At 35.3% G+C, this 18,619-nt stretch overlaps 2 protein-coding genes across 3 annotated transcripts in view; one reads left to right on the top strand and one right to left on the bottom strand.

Annotated features, from left to right (window-relative positions):
* Positions 1–109: 109 nt before the first annotated feature.
* Positions 110–7,821, top strand: LOC135681034 (uncharacterized). Of its 2 annotated transcripts, none has more exons than XM_065195297.2 (4): positions 110–1,110; positions 3,452–4,524; positions 5,645–5,812; positions 6,809–7,821. In XM_065195297.2, exons 2-4 carry the CDS (start codon positions 3,459–3,461, stop codon positions 7,033–7,035), a joined length of 1,461 nt encoding a protein of 486 aa, XP_065051369.2. In that variant the 5' UTR covers positions 110–1,110; positions 3,452–3,458; the 3' UTR covers positions 7,036–7,821. The 2 variants fall into 2 exon arrangements, with proteins under 2 accessions (XP_065051369.2, XP_065051370.2); XM_065195298.2 differs by having other exon boundaries at positions 5,654–5,812.
* LOC135681030 (calcineurin-binding protein cabin-1) overlaps positions 6,911–18,619 on the bottom strand; it is a 37,476-nt gene continuing 25,767 nt past the window's right edge. The window contains exons 41-52 of the mRNA XM_065195290.2: positions 17,068–17,280; positions 16,520–16,609; positions 16,054–16,225; positions 15,200–15,882; positions 14,755–14,868; positions 14,096–14,259; positions 13,281–13,323; positions 13,094–13,147; positions 12,249–12,332; positions 11,386–11,433; positions 10,356–10,466; positions 6,911–8,251 (exon numbers count right to left, since the gene is read on the bottom strand). Coding sequence (XP_065051362.2) covers positions 8,120–8,251; positions 10,356–10,466; positions 11,386–11,433; positions 12,249–12,332; positions 13,094–13,147; positions 13,281–13,323; positions 14,096–14,259; positions 14,755–14,868; positions 15,200–15,882; positions 16,054–16,225; positions 16,520–16,609; positions 17,068–17,280 — 1,908 coding nt within the window. The 3' untranslated portion in view covers positions 6,911–8,119. The remainder of the gene's footprint in view (positions 8,252–10,355; positions 10,467–11,385; positions 11,434–12,248; positions 12,333–13,093; positions 13,148–13,280; positions 13,324–14,095; positions 14,260–14,754; positions 14,869–15,199; positions 15,883–16,053; positions 16,226–16,519; positions 16,610–17,067; positions 17,281–18,619) is intronic.

The raw sequence follows: 18,619 nt of genomic DNA on the forward strand, positions 1-18,619 counted from the left end.
ATTTTGTTTTCCTTTACAAGGAAACAGTTGTATGAGGTTAATGGGCAGCTAATTACAGAAACATCAACAGAAGATGTTCCACAAGACTCATTTCTAAAGCCAGAATCTGCATGGATAGTGTACAGTGTCCTGGTCTCTATTAAAAGTATCCCAATTACTTTTTATTTCCATGCCCATCGGTAAATTGGCTTTGCCAAAGCTTTAGATTAATCAACTACTATGGTTTGAATAGCAGATCTGAAGACTTGTATAGTAACCCGAGTTTTTATTTCTTTTCTGCTTGACAAATAACAGTGAAAAATCTGTGAATCAGGAAGTTAATCCAACATAGACTGTCCTTTAAAAACTCTTCAGTCCAATTTTATCACAACTAGCAGTTTCTAAAGAAAGCAAAAATATGAAAAACGGGGAAAACATTTTTCGTTTGAAAGATACAGTAACGAAAATTTTAGTTTGGTTAGGAAGCAATTTTTTTATCGTCGCATTGAAAAAAGGCTATATCAATTCTGAGAAAATTTGTTCCTAGAAATTGTTAGCAATAGTTTCTTACATTTTAAACGACATTATTTCACGACGACTTTGCGCACAATTCCTCCAATTAGACGCACTAGTTTTTAGAGAAAAAAGGCTGTCAAGTTTCATGTCACATTATTCGGGAGGTTGAAATTCAACATGTGGCATTAAATTCAACTTATAAAGTCAAATGTATACTCATGGTTGTTGCGCTGTTACTACATGTGGCCCAACTATGCAATTTTTTCCATGGAAGGCTACGCAAGGAAGATAAATTATTGAAGATGCTATCTTTAGTTTAGTAGTTTAGATTTTCATTCAAAAGATCCAAAGCACCTGTTTGACATGAGTTTCTGTTTATGATATTACCCCCGGAGGTAGAAAAGACCGGAGTCGCTGGCTAAGCATCTAGCAAAATGCCACGGGGGATGTCAGAACAGCGATGACATCCGATAGCTAGTTTTTTTCAAAAAGTCAAGGTTTTTTGAACGCTCCCGCACCGAGCCGCGTTCGAAATTATGTTCAGTAGAACTGCTACAGTTCTGAACGGATGGTAGATAGATAATATCAGAGCAGATATAGATAGGAACATAACTGGTGAGTTGTTTTGCTTATGTATTTGTTTGATAACCCAGATGTTAGTCTCAAATAAAATCCGTCCTTTTGTGGGCCTAAACATGGCGGATAAGGGTCCGCAATTTACAATGCGACATTCGTTTAGACATTCGCGTTCATGTTTACACATTCGGAGGGTTTTGGTTTAGTGTAGCAAAAGTAGATTTGTAATGCAATAACCAATTACAAAAAAATAAAGCCACACTTTTGAACTTTGTTTCAGTTGCTAAAGAATCCGAGGAAAGTCTCTTCATTTTAGAAAACATACTGGTTGTGACAGTGAACACACTTAGGCCCAAAAGTGGACGTTCGAGAAACTTGACAAACATTCGAATCAAAAACTCTTTTTCAAAACAAAACATATAGGTATATTATTAAGCCATACCCACTTGCAATATTTGTCAATTTCCTGCAAAATTTCCAGAGAAACATATCAAAATCAACACAGCACCCCAAGCACATATTCGACTGGAAAAACTACCTAAAACTCGCATATATTTGTACTCGAATAACTTTTTCAATTGTGAATAGAATTTGACAGAACTTCACAAAACATCATGAAATAACCTACCACGCATGTTTCCGGAGGTCTTTTGCATCTCTGACATTCTGGGAGTGTAAAAACATCCCATTGTACTCTAATTACTTTTTCAAATGTATATAGAATTTGACGAAACTTCACCAAACATCATTAAATAACCTACCACACATGTTTCTGAAGGTCTTTTGAATCTTTGATATTCTGGGGGTAAAGTTCCCAAATTGACCTTGATACTGAAGCCTTATTAAAAACATCCTGTCATACTCGAATAATTTTTTCAAATGTGAACAGAATATTTTTTCATATGAATTCAGTTTTATCTGAATCATGCATGTGAAATCAGCGTCCAAAATCACAAGGAATTAGACAAAACCTTTTGAAACTAATCTAACACAAGTTAGTTCTCTCATCGGAAAACAAGTATTTGGGAGTAAATGAAGGGAATATTTATGATAAAATAGAGCAGGGTTCAATTGAACACATATTTTTATCCTTTTTACTTTGTAATATATGCAATGCAAACACAGCAACAATTAAGTATAAAGCTGTTTATGATGCTACTGTACAAATTTTCCTCTAGGTCTAAATTCGAGAGTTAATGAATTAAGATTAGATACATTTATAAAATTATGATTTTTACCAACCCGTTTGTGCAAAGTATTCTAGTCTAACTCCATAGACCTTGAAATATTATACATCCTTTTGGTTTTTTTAGAAATTTCAACTTAGGATATTTGGACTTTAATTTTTGACTTTTACTAGGACTATCTCTAACATCGTTTTGAATGCTTCTCTGAATACATGGCAGTAAAATTAGATTTGTCGATAAAATTGAAATTACAAATTGTTTTCTTTATGGGGACACGCACATCTAAATATTCGAGGAATTATGTATTTGCCTAATAAATATCAAAATGGTGGGTCCAGAAAGAGAGTGAGTGCTCTAAATTAAAAAGGTTCTATAATCAATGTTGTTAGTCCTACTGTATTACAAGGGATTAGGAATTTGTTACCTTGATTTTACTTATTTTAGAAATCTCAGTGGAAATTGGACTCAAGTCTAAAACTTGTTTTACTAATTATACCTGTTGAACTAAGGAAATAATTATTTTGTTAGGTAGTAAGATATGCCTGTCAATAAAACCACTCCACTCTATATGATACAGAAATGATACTGAACCACCTTAAAGTTGCTTTTTTAATGCAAGTGTTGGCTTTCGAGTTATTTGTATCATAATCTTGCTGCATACATCAAGTCTAGCCTCTTCAAATTGCAGCCTATTGTTTTTATATCATCTAGTGATAAAGGGTCCATTTTTCATTGTTTGGTTCAAATGCCACTGACCTAATTCAACTTTAAATTAAGAACTAAATAAAATAAATACATCCATATTCACAACAAGTTGGCCTGATGCAACAAATTGCTAACCTTTTCCAAAATTTCTAACTGTCTGTTGAGAAAAATCGTTTGGGGAAGAGTTTGTGGTGATTTTATTCAGTGAGCATGGAAGTTCACTATCTTGGAACTGTGACTGTGTAAATGTTCTTTTAAATTCATGATGATTATAACCTTTCTTTTGCTATTGGAAGACATATTTCATTATTTCTTATTGTATAGATAATTTCACAATTGCAAACCATGTTTTTAAAAACTGAACACATGTTGATAAGAGCATGACATGTTCAAGTGTAAAATCCTGTATAAAGCCCCATGACCATGGTTATATTTATCTAAATAAATTTCTTCTGAACTAAACTAGAAATCTCTTTTTTTGTTTCAAGCAAAAGAATGCCTGAAAAGAAGAAGTGCCCACCATTTTGTGGTCCAGACTGCTGCCTTCCTCACCATATATTGATTGTCAGGCTAGTTAATATAAGAGAAAATGAGAAAAGATCGATAGAAAAGTTTAAGTCAACATATTTGAAGTTCCGTGATATTATCCCACAAGATGAACCGATTCCTGACAATCTCAGGGAATATGAGCACCCATTGCTTCACTGGGCCAGTGTACTGGGTAAGGTTTCTGCTGTTGAATATCTGATAAAAGAAGGCTATGAACCAACAGTAAAATCACCAGACAAAGGCCAAACAGCTCTGCATCGTGTTGCAGTATGCTTCAATATTGTGTACAGTAAACGGAAAATATCAGAGCAATTTAATAAGCTCAGAAGTTTGGTTGATCTGCTTGCACCAGCCCTTTTTGTAAAGGATGATAATGGAGACACACCACTTCACATCTGTGCAATTTGCATAGCTGAGTATCAGTCTCTTTCATACAGAATCCCATTAGAGGTAATGCTTGAAAAAATTGTAGAGCTGGAAGATAGAGGGTTGTCAAAGACGGATGGAATCAATTTGAGAAACAGGGAAGGGAAAACGGTCTTGCACATTCTTGCTGCAAGAAGACGAGATCAGAATTGTGCAGATGAATACAGGGTTCTTATCAAAAAATTACTAGACTTCGGAGCTGATCCTGAAATAAGAGACCACAGCGGAAAGTCAGCAATGGATATTGCTGAGTTGATGGACAATGATATTATGATCACAGAAATGGGCAAGTCTAGAGTAAAAAAAAGAAAAAGGGGCCCAGTGTCAGAAGGCAGTTCTACCACACAGAAACGTATCTGCCAGGAGCAATCTCATAAAAACTTAAAACCTGTTGGTGATCAAAACGTTGTATCTAGTACAACCCAATTTTGGGCATCAATAAAGAAACCAGATGTAAAACCATCTTTGGTCAATGTCTCAAATTTGGATTCAAATGATCGTTTATCAGATGAGGCATCTTCAAGCACAGTGGTTGGGCCTTTAGCAGAGTCAAATAATAGACAACCGCTGTCAACCCACCAAACAGGTAATTTGCCTACTGTTATCCTTATCTGCCATTCTGTTAAGTATGAACTCTTTCTTGTTGCTGTTAAGCTGGGGGTATATTTCTGATGTCCCCCTAAACTATGTTTATTGACACTTTGACAGATCCCCTTTTTTGTTAAAACCCCCTCCTCTTTTCTTGCCACCAAAAAGCGATTCCAATGTTCTTTTTCATTAATTGAAATTTATACGTAAATACATTAACAGCCTTAATCTGACAAAACCCTTTTAATATATATTTGTTTATTTTGTGTTTAAACTTCAAGTTGTTAGTGCTAGTGTTCTAGGAAATAGATCATATGCTTGTGTTGTCCTTGTAATATTAGGCGTGCGATCACATGCACACACCTTCACACACACCTAAAACTCCCAAGACATGCTTTCTATCAGACGCACTGTTTCTTGTTTTGAATTTCTTTTTATTTTCTCATTTGTTTCTATTGATTTCTTGTTTATTTTCTATAAAGTAATTTTTAGTTTCTTTGGTGTGCGTTATAGGCCTGGTTTCCATTATCATTTTCATATCTTTTGGTCAAAACAATAATTTTGGTGTTTCCATTGCTCCATTATTATCAGTTCTCATATCTTTTGTTTGGGCTCTTTCTTAAACAGAGATAGAAAGACTCTGTTTTTGAATGCCTCTCTCTTTGCTGTTCCCTATAATACAGCACATATTCAAATGATTCTGTTTTCAAATGACTCCACCATAAACAGCACTTTTGAATGAATTCAGTTTGGTATGAAATGGCTCCAATTTTGAGAGTATTAATGGAATTTAAAATCTAAAACAGATTAATGGCAATAAGGCCTTAAAAATCCTATATCTTATTTGTTAAATTATTTTGTTTTCAATAAACTTCTTCTGGAATTCTGTAAAAACTATATGGTTTTATAATAACCTCATATGCTTTTTCAAACAGTGATGCTCACCTTTTGATACATATATTACATTTAAAAGACTATCAGGTTGCCTAAACCTATTTGTTTTATGGATCACATGCCTAAAGAAATAAAGGCAACAAGTTTTTTGTTACCACAACTTGATAAAGGCATTTTACTAAAAAGTTAGTGTTCAGCAAAAGTTTCAGTTTCATAAACACCAGTTTTTTCAGGTGCTACCCCAAATGAATCAAACCAACCAAAAGAAAAGCCAACCTTAGAAACCCTGTTGAAGAGGGTAGATGAAAAAGATGGCATTATCATTGAGGCTGTTGAGAAGAAGAGAAAGGTTCTTGAATCAGATTGTTTAAAGAGTGATGAGCGAATGACAGGTATGTTGGCTTTCTTTGGGTTGTTATTGGCTGATATTACAGGGAAACCACTGTGTAGTGACCATTGTCGAATCGTAATCATATTCTTCATTGTATCACTGTCATTTACACCTTGAATTGCTTATTATTCATAGTCATATAGCCAACAACACATTCATAGCATCTCTTTGTTTTATGTGTGGATACCTCCTGTATGTTCATGTTGTCAGTGAATTAACTGTCTTTTGGCTCTTTTGTCCTTCATAGACCAAAAACAATTGCATAAAAGCAACAGCACTCTCATGTAGAAGCAAAATATAGGAACCGGTCAACATCATCTAATGTTTCTCTTTCTAACTTGGACTTTTGACAATTCTCTCTTTATTTATATAAAGGCTGCAGTTCTGTAACAAGATTCTCTTTTGAATATAAAGAAAAGTGCCATAGAAGTGTTTTATACACCTGTTATTCATGACCAGGACAAGTGCTAAATATGATATTCTATAAAATTTATAGATTTGTGAAAATCCTTTTTTCTTCAACTTGAAAAACCTCTTCACAATACAAGGGTGCGATTCAAATGGTTAGGGAAAACATAATGAGTTTGTGACAATTTAAATATTTTTAGCAAGTATAATATTTTAAAAACTTTTAACCTAACTTTGGACTGGTACTTTGGCTGAAACTGACTAGTTTTTTTATCTTATGTCATTTGTAACTTCTTCGCACTCACTTGCTAGCAGTACTGCTTGTGCGTGATAATTGCATAACTGGTACCTGGTTAGTTTGTCAACTTCTCGTGTTTTTCTTCTATTCCAGTCTCTACTTATTCCAGCCTTTGGTTTAGCAAACTGGATACAATTTGCTAATTTTGAATTTCATGCAATTTCACACTCATAATTGTGAATTTGCCCTAGCTTTGTATTTCAAAATTTAAAGCTTATTTTCAGATGTTTATTGATTTTCAAAACCTTTGGATATATAACGTGAAATGAGTTTTCCATTGCTTTACAACAGATTTATCCCAAAAAAGACAGAGCTGTCAAAAAAGACGTGATGGTATCACCATGGAGATCAAGACTAAATTGGAAGAACTCAAAACCTTGCAAAATGAACAAGCTGCGTGTGAACAAGACTTGGAAGAAATCGAAAAAAGAATAATTGAAGAAAACGAGGCAAGGAAAAAGATAGCAGAAAACTTGTCAGATTGTGAAGCTATAGTTAGGTCTTTACGTGGTGTCTAAGTACAGTTCAGTTAAGTTGTTCAGCTCATCAGTTTCAGAACATTATTCATTGTTACATAAGCCTGCTGTAAATACTGATATTAAAGTTGAAAAAAGTTTATAAAAGTCCTTAAAAACTTATAACCTATTGCCTGTTATGCAAATAATAACCTATGTTATTAGGATTGAGGCAGAATAATTTATTTCTGTGCATGAAATACTGCAATTACTCTCATACAAAAAGCAAAGTAGGTTTGAAATAGGAAAATTGGAAAATTGCTTATGTATCTGTGCCAAAAGGTAAAAAAGTCTCATACATTTGTTTGAAACTGGATAATTTAAGGCTTTGTGTAGATCTTCAAAAACCTTTGGTTGTAAATTAAACTGTATATTAAATAGTTGAGGAGGGTTTGGAAAATACTTTGTAATATTTGATTAACATTTACAATACAATTCATATGCGACTTGTAAATAACTTTTAATTCAATTGATTGGCAGGCACCAAAGGATTCTCTGAATAAGACCTTAGGATTCCATTCAACCTTAAGTAAAGTTGAGTGGTTAATACCTTAGTTAAACCCTTAGCACCACTGGTTGAAAGATAGCAAATTCCAATAGAAAAAGGTCTCTCTTTTCATTATAATTCAAACATTGAATTATGGCTTCCTTTTGTGCCATGCCTGATTTATAAATATGGAAAAGGCCTTCAGATTACATTATGAAAAGGGCCTTAGCACAATCAATATAGAATTCGGTTTGATATTTAATGTATATAAACATATCATTCTCTGGATGTTCTTTTCTGTTAAGATGGTTCAATTTTGTTTCCCTGTCTCCTGTGTTCCTGCTTTGTCAGAACTTTATTGAAGAAAGCTGAAAAGTTTTTATATTGTCTTGTTTAAAATATTACACTACTATTTATAATAATAGGATTAACTCCTCTTCGATCCAAGTACAAAAGTGATGATGCTGCATCAATACATATGAATGTTACTGATGCACACTGTCACATTCTTGCAATATTGCAATAAATCGGCAGCATTTGCTTAGCTAAATTTTCTTCCATTGACAAAACATGACCAAAATTGTTTGTGCATAAGACTGCTCAGTTTTCTGCAGCCTGTTTTTGGTCCTCTGAATTTGTCACATCATTGCTCTTTGTCTCTTCCGGATTCTTGCTTGTCACTTGATTCACTGTATTTTGGCTACTTGGTGAGCTGAATGGAGCAGTGCCAGTCTGGGTTAAAAAAGGATGAGTAGGTAGCTTAGTAATTACAGTTAGCATTTAAGAATGTAGAAAACTTTTGTGTCAGATCAAAACATGCTTCGTTGTTGGTACACTATAAATTGGACTACCTGTTTCACAGATACTAGTTCAATTCCTCGTTTATTTAAAGAAGTAGACAAATAAACCAACGTTTAGTTAGTGGAGTAATCGAAGAAAACTTTCTTTGTCTAATGGCAGTTGATAAATCATTGTATACACGAAGCAAAAAGGGGCATTGAGAAAATTTCCACATTATATAATAATACTAAGGGTCCATTCACATAGGACATCCAGCAAAAAGTTGAATTTTTTACCTCCCCCCCTTTTGTCCGGCATTGTCCGTATTCAGTGCCCCCACCCTCACCCCCACCCCACCCCTATCATACTGAAAGCTATTCAATCATGTATATGTAAATAAAAAGTAAAAAGCCGTTCTTTGTTCTAACCAAAAACTGACTTAATAAACAATTTTTGATTTTCTAGTACGTTTGTATTCAAAGAAAGCATTAGATATAAGCAGCAAAAGTCGTGTTTCACTCTTCGTTTAAGTAGTCAGTTTCTGTGAATGGCTGCTTCAGAAAGCTGGCAATATCCATAAGAGGAGATAACTGCTACGTCATCTTCCTCATTTGCTGCTTCACTCTATGACGCTTTTCACTCTTCAGTGCCAACCTTTTGTTGCCAGGTATCTCGAGATGCATTTCAGCTCTATAGAAGCGAAATGTTACTGGCATTTCACAAAACCGCACTGGTATCTGCTGCCACCTTTTTTCAGGGGCGGATCCAGAGCAAATTTAAAGGAGGGGCAGAAAATTTTTCAAAAATTGGTGACGAGAGTACGCTGTATACAACAATTTCAAATCCATTTTTGGAATAAACATCATAACTTTGAGGTAATCCTTGACGCAAATTAACCTTTTGGTCTCAGAAACCTTTTCACCTGATTCTCAGTCTTCAAAAGGGGCTCACAATTTCCAAAAAGGGGCGCCAGACTTGCTTCAACTCGTTGAGGGAGAGGCAACTGCCCCTAGTTGCCCCCCCCCCTTAAATCTGCCACTGTCTTTTTCTACATGCTTTTTTTTGCACAGATGGACAGAACAAATCAATCATACGGCAAGGCAACTTGCTCGTAGCCTTCTGATTTCAGATGTGATATTGCCATTGGTTTGCAGAAGATCCGTGTAAATCTTTTTTTCTTTGACAGGTTGTTCCCCTATACTAGTCAACTGCAGTCTACCTCCAAAATTTCTTCTTATGAGAAGTAGGCCTGGAAGATACCTTTTCTTTTTGACTGTCCGAATATTTGATGATAAGGTCAATGCAAACTGAGACTTATCTTCCAATATCTTGAAACCTGGACGTCCAGGTTGCGCGAACACCCTCTCTCCCTATGTCCGAATTTATCCGGATTCACCAAACCCCGAAACCCTTCAGCTTGGACGTCCTTTGTGAATGGCCCCTAATGCTAACATAATATTTGTCTATGGATTGCTTATAGAAGTTTCAAATCAAAATTATCAAATTGCCAGAGGTCCAGGAGATCTTGGGAGGCCCCCTGTCAATTAAGCCACCCTCTCTTATAAGCCCTCTTTTTCAGAAGGAAAAATTTAATTAGCCCCCTCTCAATTTAGCCCCACCCTAAAAAAATTCACAGGTGCCGAAATAAGTAAACTTGACAAAAAATAGAGATTTCGTTTTATTCATTGGTCGTTCAACTCTTTACATCAAATAAAAATTCACACCATGTCTCTTTCAGTCACGACAGATCCGAAGACAAAGATTTAATGTGCATAAAGCACGGGCCATGTGAGAGCCTTTAACCAAAAATAAAGGCCGTTAGAACTCCGAGGGATGAAGTCGACCTTTTCGAATGCTCGATTTCAGAAGGAGACATGGCTCAAGAAGATATTTTAGAATTAATAATTGATCACAATTTATTGTTGTTTATGTTGACATGATAGAAAGTAAAAATAAATTGTTCCTTTTTTCATTTCCATTCGTGTAGACGAAAGTCTTTCAACAGACAGGCAATTATTTAAAAAGCAACAGACACTTGCCAAACAAAATAACTTACCGATACAGAAAATTTCTTGGCACTTTCTGCATTCAAAACGCAAAATCGCAAAGCCTGCTCTAAAACAACCTTGTCAGGTAGTGGAGATAGGACCTCTGAATTTTCATCTGGCTAAAAAGATGTAAACATAACGAAGAATATCACAACTGAAATGTTACAAAATACAGCAAGAGGCAGCAAGGATTAGGAAGGGGGAAAGGAGGGCAAGCGACTCCCTAGAACCGTCCTATTGAAACACATTTCTGCTATACGCCAATGTTTATTCTGAACACTTGCATTAACTTTCTCCCAAGTATTCGTATGGCCGTAACGTTAACTGATTTGTTTTGCTGCTTCCAATTCATTTAGACTGTAAACAATGTTAAAATAGAATACAGATACTTATAAAGATAAATAAGAAATTCTCAGATAAATAGAATAACAGATTAAGTGATACGAAGGCAGGCTAAGACTATAAGGATGCTAGCTGCTCAGCTCAAGAGGCTTGAGAAAACCCTTCTTAGGATTTGCTAAAGTTGTTTATGAGAGCGCCTTGCGTTGGTGTACGTTTCGGACGGACCGCGGGCTAGAAAAGGATTGTGCTGTGCCTCACTGATAATTTAGATTCGCGGAAAACAAGTTAACAGTCACGAGAAGCCTGGAAGAAGGGCATCGAGAACCAACTAAACACAAAAAGCGGGATTATAGGGCAATAAAGCTTGTCCAATAGAGGTAGCAAATGCTCTCCAGGTATTATTGGGAAAATAATCTTTCAAAAATTTCTGTCAAAAATAATCAACGTTTGCAAGCCAATAATGCCAAACATGCATTTGAGAAACACCCTATGAGCTGAAAGAAAACATGTCCCAAAAATTGTCCTGATGATATTGTTTTGACCAGGCCGGCTACTCCGTTGTTGGAGAATTAGCAGACATTTTAGGATTCATAATAACTGTATGAAAAGAAACAAAAACAGATCGTCTTAGGTGTAACAAGAAATTGTAGACTAGAAAAATCAAGGGCATAGAGTAACTTCATATTTTAAACTTACTTCGTAGAGAAGCAGCCGGTAAAGCTTGGTCAGGAAATGCTCCGTGATCTGAAAATATGAGTAAAGTATATTTTGAAAAGGAAGTCCGTGTATATACATAAGAATAAATTCAACTTTAAAAGCAACAGCTACACATGCTTTAGTTCCAACTAGAAAAGGAAGTTTCAATGACTTGAATTTTAAGCGAACAATTGTATTCACTTCGATAGTTACTTATGTCCTTTAATGTAAAATACTGTTGACAAAGTCAAGGACAAGACAATTGTGGACATCAGTTTCAATTGAGGTTTTCACGACTGGATGTCTGCTTAGCATGAATCAGTATAGGTTGAGATGCTAAGGGATTGGGCCGGTAGAGATGGCCTTATACACAGACTCTACAAGCAAGGGTTACCGTTAACCAGATTTAGGACTTTATCCTCCTTCTGTGACAATGACAAAGGAAGGCCATGAAAATACACCCATTCGACTTACGGCCTCGTTTGGGGAAATTCTCCAAACTTCATTATACGACTTTTATAAGCTCAGATTTGGTTTTATCATCATAATTTTAGGCTGGATACAATTTTGGATACATATAGTTTGCGATTGTGTTTTAAATTTTGCGGAGAAATGAATTTTGAAAATTTGCAAGAGTTTTGACCGCAAAAATCGTTCCGGGGGGGGGGGGGGACTTTAACCTAGAAAATTTTATATCTTTAGGTCGTCATCAAATCAATATCGTGAGCAATACCATAATATAAGCTTCCAAAAATACTAAAATCCTTGCTCTTTGAAAAATGAGGCCGTAAGTTTACTGGTTTATGCATAGGAAACAAGAACAATTGTTTCAAAGAGCCAATCAAAAGTGCTCTGTAGCCTACCTGCATTGATGTTTGCATTTTCTGCGCATGCCTGTATGCTTCATAGCAATCCAATAGCAAGAGCTTCTTTTCTGTTCTTGAAAGCTAAATCAATGTAACGGGAATGTAAAGCCTTTACTGAACGCACTTCCTCAAAATAGCACCTACTTCGAATGGGCAGCCCCCTAAAACAGCAGGATTTAGTAGACGCTCAGCTGCCCATATGGGAATTTTGCTGATTGAAATCATGAGAATCAAAGGCTCTGATGACTAAGATTTCTGATTGCTTGCTAAATGGTCCAGAACGAAGAACAATTTTTCGCTATTCGAGACAAAATGATAATGGAAAAGAAAAACTTGGCACAATGCGCCAATAAGGAACATAATCTGGAGAAGGATTCTAGGGAATGTAAAATTCCTCGATTGTTGATTCAGTAGAGGAAACTGATTCGACTGTGAATCATGGTAAAATAAATAGTCAAATAAACAGATGAAATATTAATGAATCAACAAGTAAATAAATAAATGAATGAAAAAATTAATTTACGAATGAATGAATAAAAGAATGAATCAATGAAACAATGAAACGAATAAATGAACGAATGAATGAATTGATCAAGGAATAAATGAATGGATGAATGGGTAAATGACTAAATGAAGAAATAAATACATGAACTAACGACTTAATCAATTAAAGGACGAATAAATGAACGAATAATCAAACCAACAAGTAAATGCAATAAAATAAAATTGACTTTTATAGATAGTCAAAGTAAAGTTTAATCAAGCAACTTTAGCAAAACTACACAAGAAAGAACAATTTTTTAGACAACCAGTATGCAAAAACTAAAAAAAGTTATGGTTACCGTATCTGCCAGCTTGATCCGCTCCTTTAAAATATCATTGGCGATATCAAATGCCTGCAAAAGAAATGAAAACTTATCGAAACTGCTCTTCATATTCAGCTGATCAAAACTGATTTTCACATGAGGTCGAATATAAACAAAACAAAAAAATATGGGAACCATCTTTATGAAGGAATAAGAGCATTACCTTCAAAGCAAGTAGCAATCTGTCATTATCCCTCAAATATTTTCTGAAAATAATTGAATGATGCTTTTTTATATGGATTGCAAATGAAAATGACATATATTTGATCGCCTGATGTATATAGTATGTGCTTTAACAATGCACAAACTTTTACCTGCTAAGAGCAGGAAATTCTTAGTTATACATACAATGCTTGCAAAAAGTCTTGTCATACTAAGCAAAAATTTTGTATAAGTTCAGTAGCATCCCCCTCTCCCCCTTGAAACAATGTTGAATAACAACAGTTCAAAGCTTGAAATTAATCCAATCTTACTTTATCAGCTGGGGAAGTAATGGGCTTAACAACCAACATTGTTTTGGGGGGAGGGGGAATATTTTTATATCTTAGAGCCGGAAACCTTTATTTCATCAAAATCTTTCATTGGCCTCAGGGTGTTCCAAGGACTTTTGTCAAGGATTGTAGTTCTCTAGCAAAAAAAGTATTGGGATAATTTCTCTATAACATTCAAGAAACCTCCAGCACATATTATCTCAATCCCATGAAAGATCGAAATATAAAGTTAGATTGGTACTTTAATGAAACAAATCTCATGTTACAAAGCTATAATGTCATAATTTCAATCTTATCACCTTGTCTCAGACTATGTTTGTCTACACAAATTAGGACTATTAATCTTAGTCTCAATGAAGACCGACTCTATCAGCCCTAATGAAAATAGCACACTACTCGGCTAGTTGTGGTCACTTTGAAAAATTTCTTAAAAATTTCAAATATCATTTATACTGAGAAATACGAGGGAATACGCATAATCACTTACTTATCTTTGCTTGGAGTAAGATGAAGCAGTCCGGAAACTGTTAGAAGGGTGTCCCATTCTTTTAACTCTGACAGAACATGCAGTAGGAGCTCTACAGCTTTGCAAATATGAGAGCAAAAGCTCCCGCGGCGATCAACTTCATCAATAGGAATTCGCCAAATATACTGAAATATTGAAATAGGTTTAAGAAAGGAGGATAAAATTTGATTTATGAGACTTCTTTGATTGAAAATGCTAAACCGCTTATTGATCAGCAATGCTAACTGAAAACATGAAATAAAGTTTGAAAGGGTTTGGCCATAAAAGAACTCTATTTTTACATTGTTACTTTGACCACAAAACCTGAAAGGTGCAAGATCTGTAGCAAATTAACTGAGATATACCAAGTGAGAGAACTTAATTTTGCTAATGGATAACTCTTGTTCTGGTCTGGTTCATACTGCTATTGTTTTCAGTTATCGCAAGATCCAAGGTGCTTTTAACGCAATGAAGGTGAAGACCTTTAATAAATTCTTGAATCAACCACACAACCCTATGAAGCTAAGCCGGTTTCAATGCAGAGAGCATCAAGGAAGGCCCTAAAAAATTTTATTCAGTGAATCAAGGGGTCGCTTCTTTCATTGCCGATGCTAATAGCCTCGACTTCGCTGCAGACATACCTGAAAGAGGTTGGTCTTGCTCCTGTCAGTAAAAATTCCATGTTGTGGCACAAAGGCCCTTTTCGTAGTGCCTCCACTTGAGCCAAGAAGCAGTTCCCGGCTAAACGATAAATCCTGAAAATGAAAAGGCATCAAATTTTTCACCCAAAAAAACGACAAGTAGGAACTTAATGTGATGTGGTAAATCTAAAAATGACCATAAAACTCTTTAAAAGAAACAAATGAGGCTACCAGAAATTTTCTTAATCTAAAACGTTCATCCGTCTAACCTTGAATGTGGCATTATAGACATTGGGGAAAGCAGCTAGCCAGCCTCCTCAATATTAGAACACTAAAGACCCATCTGACAGTCGGTTTTTCTGCATAAAGGCCACAACTCTACTTTTACATTCATATACAATGATTGTGTCATAAAACCTCTGGGTATCTAAGAAATAAAACGTACCTTATGGGTCTCGAAATACGTCATGACGAAGGCGATCTTGTGTTGACTCTTGTAATGCTCTGGAAATCTCTTCAAGCAAAGCGAGAACGCGTCAACACAGCGATCAATTATCTTTTTATATCTTTCTCTCTCTTCTTCTGATGAAAATTTATACCGTATCATTGATACTGCTAAGCTAGGTATCTTTTCGTCCTCCTTTGCAGTACCGGAAAGGCTCTGTTCGTTATTAGGTGGTAGAGAGTCAGGAGGGTTGCTAACGGCCTTCGATTCAGGAACCTTAAATTGGGAGTCAGTCTCATCGCTAGGAGCTTGGTCAAGCCCGCTCTCATTGGGTGATTTATTTTTAGGCGGCTCTTCTATTTTTCTTGCAGGATCCCCCTCCATTTGACTAAGAGAGTTCACATTTAATGAATATTCTGTGGTTGTTCCATAGTGCTGCTTTGTGCTCTCTGGTGCTCCAGTCTGGTTGGACACGAGTGACATTTGCGAATCAGATGCTGATGTGTTTTGGGAATAGGTTTCCGAGAACAATGAGGGGGAATCTTCATAGCTTGGTACATCAAGCAATGATTGGTTGTCTGGCATTGTCTTTATTACGTCATCTCCCTTGATTGACACTTGGCTCTCCACGACCGAAGAACTTTTCTCGGACATGTCGCCAAGTGAAACAGGCTTAGCGGAATCTGAAATCACCAAATGAAGACATCAGAAGGTGCAGAAGTCTTGATATCGAAAAGAAACATTTCATGGGTATCAACTATCGAATCTAGTGAAACGACACTGTAGTGCTGAATAAAATGATTCTTATTATTTACAAGTTACGAACTAAGAGCATTAATAGAATTTTTGGGTACCAGTGAAACTGTCCTCTTTTCCCAAAGGTTTATCGACGCTTTTAATGTTGATACCCTTAACAAAAGGGGATTCCTCGGCTTTGTCTAAGTATTCTTCAATTAAAGCGAAATCCAGATTATCTTTGCATTTCCGAAGAAACTTGAGAATCGACGCGTGTGTTCTGTAATACATCTACGAAAAAAGCATAAGAATTAAACGTAAAATTTGAAAGAAGAGAGAACGATTTGCACAGAGAGCTATGCAATGCACCAAGAAAAGATTGTAGCAATTTTATCGACCTTCCCGGTGCAGAAGTGCTGCTTTGTACGCGAGTATAATTCAATTGGTGCAAACCTATCTTAACAATCTGTATATGAAAAACAATAAAGCGTTTCAATGCATGTTAACTGATCTTGAAGTCAGGTTATGTGGTACTTAGATTGTTCCCAGCGGTAAATATTCTTGGGAAAAAATACTGAAACAAACCTCTAGAGATTCGATGGAATACTCCGGCGGATTGTGGTATGGAATTCTTTTTGGATAGTTTGCATTAGCTATGTACAATTGTCGACCAGCCTGTTAACAGAAGATACACTATTCATTACAAATCTTGCTAAGAAAAAAGATTGAAATATTCTCAACTTCACAATCATATTCAATTTAAAGAACGACTTTCCAGCTTTGTAGGCCTTAAATAAAAACAGTTAAAACAACCTTTTTACCAGATCGTTGCTGACTTACAATGAAGAGAGATTGAAATCAAAACTTTGGGGGATCAATAGTTCAGTTGTTTTATGTACACAAAGATAAAATGGAGGAAATATTTCAATATATGGTTAAAAATAGACAGAAATCGTTCTCACTTTATTCAACAACAACAACAACAACAACAACAACAACAACAGCAACAACAACAACAACAATAATAATAATAATAACAACAATAGCAACTGCAACAACATCAACATGGGTAACGACAACAACAGCTGAAGCCTAAACAAATATTGTCACCCAAACACCATGCAAAGACTTACAAGCATATAATAGTCAAGATAAATACAAAGAGATTTATCTAATCTTTCTGATGTTTTGCCTAGCATATAGGAGTGCAGCCATGGTTCTCCTTCGGCTCTTTTAACGAGACTCTTTGCCTGCGAAAAACATTTCTCCGATAGTTTCAGCATTTCATTTCGCCTCTCCATCAAAGTTACTGCCACATCTTTTGTGTATTCCTCGTCTTGTATCAGCTGAAAATTGAAACAAAATCAGCTTCAAAGTTTATAGAAAATCTACAACTTTATAACTATATTTGGCAAATAAAATGACTGCAAACTTCCATGATACCATTGAAACCACTTAGCGTGAAACACTGCAAACAGTATTCGCGACCTAAACAGATGAAATATTTTTCCCTTTTGATAGTTTGATTCACAATTTATTTTTCATCATTCTTTTATAACTTATTCCACGAATAAGTTTACGTCAACAATCTCTTGCAGAAGAAATGCAGAACGATGAAACATACAATGTTTCCACAAGCATATCAGAAACACTGCAAAGGACCTTTACTTAACATACACTAAATTCTCTAAGTCAATTTTTGTTTGGACCTTAGAGAACCTTGTGGATTTCAAATCAGATCATTTTCATAGGAAACAAGAAATATTCGCTTATTTTAAGGTTAGGTCTTTGTGACTGCCGAGCAAGGACATATATTTGCTGATTTTCAGGTAAATTTGAGTAAAAATGGCCTTTTAAGGTATTGCTTTTTATGAAAAAGACAGCCGTCCTTATTTTCTTAGCATTTGATTTGATTCCATCAAAGAAACTGTTTCGCATTATTTTGACATGTTTTACTGCATAAACTCGCACGTCGCTAGTTGATGACTTACCAATTTATATGGGCTTAACTGTACCCAAAAAATTACCCAATCTGAGTTGGAAAATTTCGGGGCTAAAGAATTCGAGAATATTGACTTGATTTGTTGTTTTCGGATCTCTCACTATTTTGCTATCATTTTTTATAAAAAGTTTCGAAATCTTTAGAAGTAAAAGACCAGTTAAACGAAGTTTTATCACAACTACCAGCTCCTTATTTTGAGTTTGAGTCTCGACATTTTGAGTTTACCACTGCAACTCGATATTTGTTGTTATAACTGTAAAATTTCTTACGTTAATATTGTAATTCTAAGTATTTCGAAATCCTCAATAAATTTCAAAGAATTTGACTACTGGTTTAGCATGATTATTTTCGCTTTTAAGGGGAATTTTTCAGCTTAAAGATATAAGTTTACAAAACTTCAAATTTTGAGGCTGTCATTTTTATTTAGGAGTCGCAATACGTTTGTCCTGATAGTGTGTGTATGTATGAATGTATAAAGATTCTTATAGCATTTTAGTTTAGGTTGCTCGCTAAGACCAGGGTTCAGTATCAGGAGTAATTAGTAGTTATTACAAGTTTCAATCAACGCTTCCTATAAGAAAGACACTTTATGACAGACCAGCAAACAGGAATTTTCAATAAACAGTCAAAAAGTATGCCACTTTAACTTGCACCTTTTAATTGAAAGAAGGAAAAATAAAATT

The sequence above is a fragment of the Rhopilema esculentum genome, chromosome 18 (assembly GCF_057945365.1).
Source record: "Rhopilema esculentum isolate cy_ngs chromosome 18, ASM5794536v1, whole genome shotgun sequence".
Classification (NCBI taxonomy): domain Eukaryota; kingdom Metazoa; phylum Cnidaria; class Scyphozoa; order Rhizostomeae; family Rhizostomatidae; genus Rhopilema; species Rhopilema esculentum.

Bases quoted from the DNA above. Each gene is read 5' to 3' on its own strand.
- LOC135681034 (XM_065195297.2), top strand. From the start codon at position 3,459: ATGCCTGAAAAGAAGAAGTGCCCACCATTTTGTGGTCCAGACTGCTGC. The intron at 4,525-5,644 runs GTAATTTGCCTA...CATAAACACCAG, and splicing joins GCTGTCAACCCACCAAACAG to TTTTTTCAGGTGCTACCCCA. The intron at 5,813-6,808 runs GTATGTTGGCTT...GCTTTACAACAG, and splicing joins GAGTGATGAGCGAATGACAG to ATTTATCCCAAAAAAGACAG.